Raw genomic sequence first — 6,588 nt, forward strand, 5'->3', positions numbered from 1 at the left:
CAGTTCCAGTTCTAGGTGGGCCCCTTCCAAGCACTCGAAGTCCCTCACCCCCTGCCCCTAGCCTTCTCTTCTCGGGCACAGCCCCCCAGCTTCCTCCAAGCAGTCCTTGTGTGATCTGGTTTGAAGTAGCAAGGCCACAGCAGTTCTTTGGGAGGGAAGGGAATTTCTGGGGATGAGACAAGGTGGGTCTGGGTGGCATCCTGTGTTGTCAGCCAGGCTGGGCCTCCTCCTCCTCCTCCTCCTCCTCTTCCTCCTCCTCCTTCTCCTTTCTTTCTCTTCCTCCTCCTCCTCTCCCTCCCACTCCCTCCTCTTCCTTCTCTCCCAGATTCAGACCATGGGAGCTCCTCAGGCAAGTTCATAGAAATCAGTTCTCAGGGAGCGATTCGTGATAGCATTTCTGGGGCCATCGGAAGTGAATACATTTGCTTTGGCCAATGATAGAACCGCAGGGATTTGGAACTTCCCTGGAGACTGGGGGTGGGGGGGAGGGAGCGGTGCAGCAGAGAAGGGGGCTAGGACACACCAGGGCTGGAACCCCTTGCCCTCCCCAGCTGGCCCCTTTGCTAAAGGGGGTTGGGAAAGAGCTGGTTTCAGGCGATCAAGAAATCCCACTTTGTCTAGGAAACTTTCTGATCAGTCCGGCTCTCAGAGACCCCTGGGGGGGGACTCCCTGCAGAAACAACCCCCCCAAGCTAGTGACCCCAGCTCGGCCACCACAATGGCCAGGGCCCCCAGCCCCACGGGGCTCAGTGCTCACTGGCTGCCGTTGGATTTGGTTAGAAGAGAAGGGACTGAGGCTGGGGGGTGTCCATTCATCCCAAGTAGGTGAGAGGAGCAAATCCCTGCAGGTGGGGGGTGGGGGTGGGGTGTGAGTGTGTGTTGTGGGATGGATCTGGAGCCCAGAGGAAGGCAGGGCCCGAGGTATCATGGCCGCAGGTGATAAAATGAGTTGTTTAGACTAGAGGGCCTTGAAAAATCCTTTGTGCTTATGAGTCTGTGTCTTGGTGACTTGGAACAAGGTCCCTGTCTGGGCCTCAGTTTCCCTGCCTGTAAAATGAGAGGACCTTTGAGATCCCTTCTAGGGATGTGTCCCAAGACTGGAAGGGACCTCAGAGGCCATGTCCTTCCTTGGAATGAAGAGGGGTTCAGGGAGGCAGAACTAAGGATTCCCTCTGGGCTCACTGGGCCCCGTCCCCACGAGGATTATGGACTCTCCACAGGGAAGGGGATGGAGGGGTCCTGGCCACAGGGGTTCCCACGGACTGGAAGCTACTCCAGGGTGGGAAGAGCCAGAGGGTGATGAGGACAGGGGCGGGGCGGGGGATGGGAACAAGGCATCCTGGAGTGAGGGAGCTGCCCTCCCTGAGAATCCTCAGCTTCTCCCGGTGTCCGAGGGACTAAAGGCGTGGTGCGTGTTGTATTTTTTGACTTGAAAGGTCTCCTGTGGGCCGGAGATCTCCTTGGTTCCACAAACGTCAAAGCTGTGAGAAACAGAGACAGAGAGACAGAAAGAGAGACAGGCAGAGATAAAGACAGAGAAAGAGAGATAGAGAAAGTCAAAGATAGAAAGAGAGATAGAGACAGGAAAAGATGAAGAGATAAAGAGAAAGATGGAGACAGAGACAAAGAGATGGAAAAAGACAGAAAAAGAGACAAAGAGAAACAAAGAGAGATAGAGACAGAAAAAGATGGAGATAGAGAGGCAGAGACAGAGACACGCAGGTACATAGACAGACACACATACAGGCAGAGACACAGACAGAAACAGACACAGATACACACAGAGAGAGACACAGAAAGAGACAGAGAAAGATGGAGACAGACAGACAGACACAGACAGGGAGACAGGGTGAGCTGCCTGGGCCACTCTCAGAAGCTCTCACCCTTTGCTGCTCTGCTCCTTTCCCGGGGAACTTTGGGGGCAGCCCAGAACTCACCAAGTGTAGACAAGCAGGGCCACGAGAGCAAGAAACAGGAGGGCGAGCAGTATGGCCAGGATCACTATGATGACAATGGTACCCGAACTCTTGCCTGGGGCACGGGACTCAGAGAACTCCACCGCTGGGACATCAGGAGGGGACGAGGGCAGGACCGGCCAAAAGCAAGGAATCAAAGAGAATGATGGGGTTGGGGTCTGAAGGGACCGCCATCTTTTTCATCTTCAAGTCCTTCAGGCCGCTTTCCATCCCTATTGCCCCCGAAGCCATCGGATTGTCCCTTCCCATGCACACCCTTTTCATTCTGCCTCCCTACCCCCGGCCCTGCCACCCAGGGTCTCCCCTTCCACTCTAGTCCCCGGTTTGGGGCATTAGCCGAGGATATCTCTGGGTAGAATACTTACGTTTTGCCAGGGTGATGTCCTCGGACCACTTTGTTTCTGCCACTGGGCCTTTGTTATTGTTCATCACCAAGAACTTCACCCTGAATGGGGAGGACAGAGTGTCTCACAACTCTCAGACACGAGCCCCCCTGTGCTCCAGTCTGGACCTGTCAGAGCCAGTGTCTCCTCTGAGCTGGCCCATCCATCTTTCTAGCTGTGCGTCTCTGGGGCCAACATGGATCGGGGAGGGGGAAGGACCGGTCAGTCAGGATCGGCGGCCCTGTCCCTTCCGCCCCCAGGTCCTCATCCCTGCCCTCAGACAGAAGGGAATCCCAACATCGGGCAGGACTCCCTATTTAGCCAGCCTGACTGTGAGCCAAGCTGCAAGCCCCTCGTGGGTAGAGACGCATTTCCTGTCAGGGGTTAATGTGGACCTAAGATCCCTTGGGGGGAGGACCTCATTTGCCGGGGCAGAGACTCGGCTGCATCCTCCAGAAACCTGTGCCCGGGAGCCACAGGGCGGGCAGAGTTCCCCAGAGCGAGCCATTTTTTGAAGTCCTTGGGTAGGAAGGATTGGAGTACAGAGATACAGATGGGACAATGACACAAAACCAAATTCTGGGGACAAGAACCCCTGAGGCTGAGGGAAAATGTGGGAGCCCGGCAGAGGAAGCAGGGAAGGGGCAGAGAAGGGAAGCAATTGCCCAGAATTATAACTGATCGTCTTCATGGATTTTTTAGCTAAAAGAGAATAAGAAAGACACTGTCTTTTTGGTCCTCCATTTCCCTGGGGTTGGAAAGGCAGCTATCCATCAGTGACATTCTACAGAGCTTGCGATGAGTGACTGACCCATCCTCCCAGGAGATACCAAGGACTAAGGCTAATTAATGTTCACAGAGAGACACATCGTGGGACGTGTATGGGGGATGAGAGATGGCGGCCATTTGGGAATGGGTGCCAGGAGTATCAAGTGCTGATTGAATTTTCTCTTATTCTATTTCATGAATGACTTTACATTTAATTTGTAGTCATCTGATTTGTTTAGTAGGATACATGGGCAAGGATTCATTGATCAGTAGCTTTAAATTGGTAACTACCCCCACCAGAACCTGGAACCTGAGGTAGATCACCTTTAGATACATTTATCCTCACCATCCACATCTCCTTTCATCATAGGAGAGCTTTTCGGATAGCAAACTTTGCATTCTGGGAAGGCCATGTAGACGAGAATCAACAGCACAATACCCTTTGATCCATATCCAATACCCTTTGATCCTTTGATCTATATAATTATATAGGGCACTGGGTCTATATCCCAAAGAGATTATAAAAAAGGGAAAAGGACCCCCATGTGCCCAAATGCTTGTGGCAGCCCTTTCTGTGGCAAAGAACTGGAAATGGAAGCCCATCAGGTGGAGAATGAGTGAATAAGTGATGGCCTATGAATGTTATGGAATATTATTGTTCTGTAAGAAACGATCGGCAGGATGCTTTCAGAAAAGCCTGGGGAGGGGAGAGATAAGGGAGAGAGGGAGAAAAAAAAACTGGAACTCATAATCTTAGAAAAACGAATGTTGAAAACTGTTTTTACGCGTATTTGGAAAAATAATAGACTATCAAAGTTTTTAAAAAGCCAACGGCTCAGGAGTCGGAGACTCATTAGGGTCCTTCTGCGCCAGCTTCCAGAGGATGCCGTTCAGACGTTCTGCCCAGTGAATGAGGCTCATGATTATATGGTATTAACAAGTCTGCGCTGACACGGGGCGCTCACCCTCCATTAGTCTGTAATGTGGGAGGGTTAGAACGCATCTGTCCTCTCCGCGGGGCCCCCCTTCTGGTGTGGGAGAGAGGGCTCACGCAGAAAGGAGACTGGGAGAGACCAAACGCTGTAACGTGGAGACGTTTTCCATTTAATCCCCAAAAGCAGAATTGGAAGAAATTGAGGGCAGAGGGCTAGATCTCAGACCAATGTGGATCCCTTGGGAGAAGCAAAAGGGAGCGGGTCTCTTCTGGACTCACCTGTAAGGACCGGGCCCCGGCAGAGGCTTGTTGCACTCACTCACGGTGCAGTTGGTCTGGTTGCCCACCCGGAGGATGTGGAGCTCCCGGGCGTTCATCTCACCGGAGTAGAGCGCCCGATGGGCCCGAATAGTCATGTAGTATTTTTTGTCCAGGAACGTGGAAGCATGGGGAATGTCTTGGGGCAGCCGAGGGGCTACAAAGTCCTGGGTAGCTGTGGGGTTGGAGAAGGCAGCGGAGATTTTTAGAACAATTAACTACTCAAAGACCAGGTCGAGCCACATGGGAGTCAGTCCAGACTCTAGAACCCACCTGTTCTGCTACCCTGGGAGTCCCCACTAACCCTGGAGAGGCTCAGCCCGGGAAGAACCCACCCTGAAAATTGCTGCCCCACTAGGGCAGTTTATAAATACACAGAGCAAGAGATCAACTACATGCCCGATATGGATATCAACTTTGGCTCTCTCCCAGCACCTAGAATAGTCCTCTGCACACAGTAGGTCCTTCACAGAATGGCTCCTCCCCTCCTCACCAATCTCTGTAATTTTCCACACCAAAGTGCCCCTCCCCGGCCACCTCTCCCCCATGTTCCTGTCTCCCTCATTAGAATGGAATCTTCTCGGGGGAAGAGAATTGTTCATGTTTGTCTCTGTAGCCCCCACTTAGGGCAACGCCCACCATTGCTGAGTTCTTTAATGAATGAGTTTTCCTTCGTTCACAAGGAGCAGGATGTGGGGACTGAAGACCAAAATGGCTCTGTTTTTTGTCTCTGTCAAGCCGGGGCTCTGGATAGCGTCACTGTTTTTAATCTGTGATTTCAGCAGAATAAGGAGCTCCCTGAGGGGAAACCCCCCCCACCGAGAAAGATCACAATTTTTCTTTCTTATAATAATTTATAGTCTTAAAGTTATCCAGATTTCTCAAGGGAATTTGCTGAAGTCACACAGCCACATAGCTTCTCCTGACTCCTAGGTCACGTACTACCATGCTCTCCTCGGAGGCTACACCAGGATCTCTGGATCTGTACACAGCAGGTGCTTTGTAAGTGCGTGTTGAATTTAATTTGGTTTGGATCGGAGGATCTGAGGAAAGGGATTTGGGTTTGATGGGGTGGGAAGGAAAGATAGAACCAAGGAACTTAGGGCATCATCACCAAACTGATCCCTGGCAAATCTCCCATTTCACAGAGGGGAACACCAAGATCTTTCTCTTCCCCTTTGCCCCCAGATAGTTATATTAGCTCCTACCGTTGCTGAAGGCAACCACGAGCCATATGTCATCAGTGTCACTGATGGTGGAGCTGTTGAACTGGCCAATGGGCTGATCCAGGGTAAATGTAGAGCTGGTGAACCGTCCTTCCAAAGGCTTCCTGCTGAGGACTGGGGTGTAATCAATCTCTGGAGGATGACAACAAGGAAAGCATGAGTGGGGACCCGTCCTTGGGGTCAGCCAAACAGTAACAGAGAAGGGTCTACTTTTCCTAACCCTTCTGATCTGATGAGGAGACACATTCCCAGTTAAAAATGAGATGGGACCCAGAGTCCTGCACTCTGACACATATTGGTTATGTCCCCATGGATAGGTCATTGAATGTTTCCATGACCTAAGTAACTTTCTAAAACTTTGGGAGTTCCATCCGGTACCAAGGAAGCCACAGACGACCCATCTGACCAATGCAAGGGTTGCTTAGAAAAGCAAAAGCCGGGGGCAGCTAGGTGGGACAGTAGACAGAGCCCAGCCCTGAAGTCAGGAGGACCTGAGTTCAAATCTGACCTCAGATACTTAACAGTTCCTGTCTGTGTGACCCTGGACAAGTTACTTAACCCCAATTGTCAAGAAAGAAAGGAAAGAAAGAAAGGAAGGAAGGAAGGAAGGAAGGAAGGAAGGAAGGAAGGAAGGAAGGAAGGAAGGAAGGAAGGAAGGAAGGAAGAAAGAAAGGAAGAAAGGAAGAAAGGAAGAAAGGAAGAAAGGAAGAAAGAAAGAAAGAAAGAAAAAGGCTCAAGCACTAGACTGCCTGGGCTTCAGCTAGGAAGAGCTGGGAGAACATGTAGCTGCTCTACAATGGGGTAGGCCATGAAGGGAGACACACCCTCTCAGTCAGGGTCAACAGGTATGGCCAACACCCTTTATGCCCAACTGGTCAAGAACAATCTCCACCAGCTTATGTTTAGACCCCACCCTCCAGAGCCCAACCCTTCATTAACAGATGGCTGCCTCTCAAATGTCAGGGGAGTGAATGGACCATTGG

General features: G+C 51.4%; 1 protein-coding gene across 1 annotated transcript in view; it reads right to left on the reverse strand.

Annotated features, from left to right (window-relative positions):
- Nucleotides 1-272: 272 nt before the first annotated feature.
- Nucleotides 273-6,588, reverse strand: part of LOC127558645 (uroplakin-3b-like protein 1) — a 9,611-nt gene continuing 3,295 nt past the window's right edge. The window contains exons 2-6 of the mRNA XM_051991875.1: nt 5,588-5,737; nt 4,341-4,554; nt 2,342-2,421; nt 1,938-2,061; nt 273-1,481 (exon numbers count right to left, since the gene is read on the reverse strand). Coding sequence (XP_051847835.1) covers nt 1,373-1,481; nt 1,938-2,061; nt 2,342-2,421; nt 4,341-4,554; nt 5,588-5,737 — 677 coding nt within the window. The 3' untranslated portion in view covers nt 273-1,372. The remainder of the gene's footprint in view (nt 1,482-1,937; nt 2,062-2,341; nt 2,422-4,340; nt 4,555-5,587; nt 5,738-6,588) is intronic.

This window comes from Antechinus flavipes, chromosome 4 (genome assembly GCF_016432865.1).
Source record: "Antechinus flavipes isolate AdamAnt ecotype Samford, QLD, Australia chromosome 4, AdamAnt_v2, whole genome shotgun sequence".
In the NCBI taxonomy this organism is placed as follows: Eukaryota; Metazoa; Chordata; class Mammalia; order Dasyuromorphia; family Dasyuridae; genus Antechinus; species Antechinus flavipes.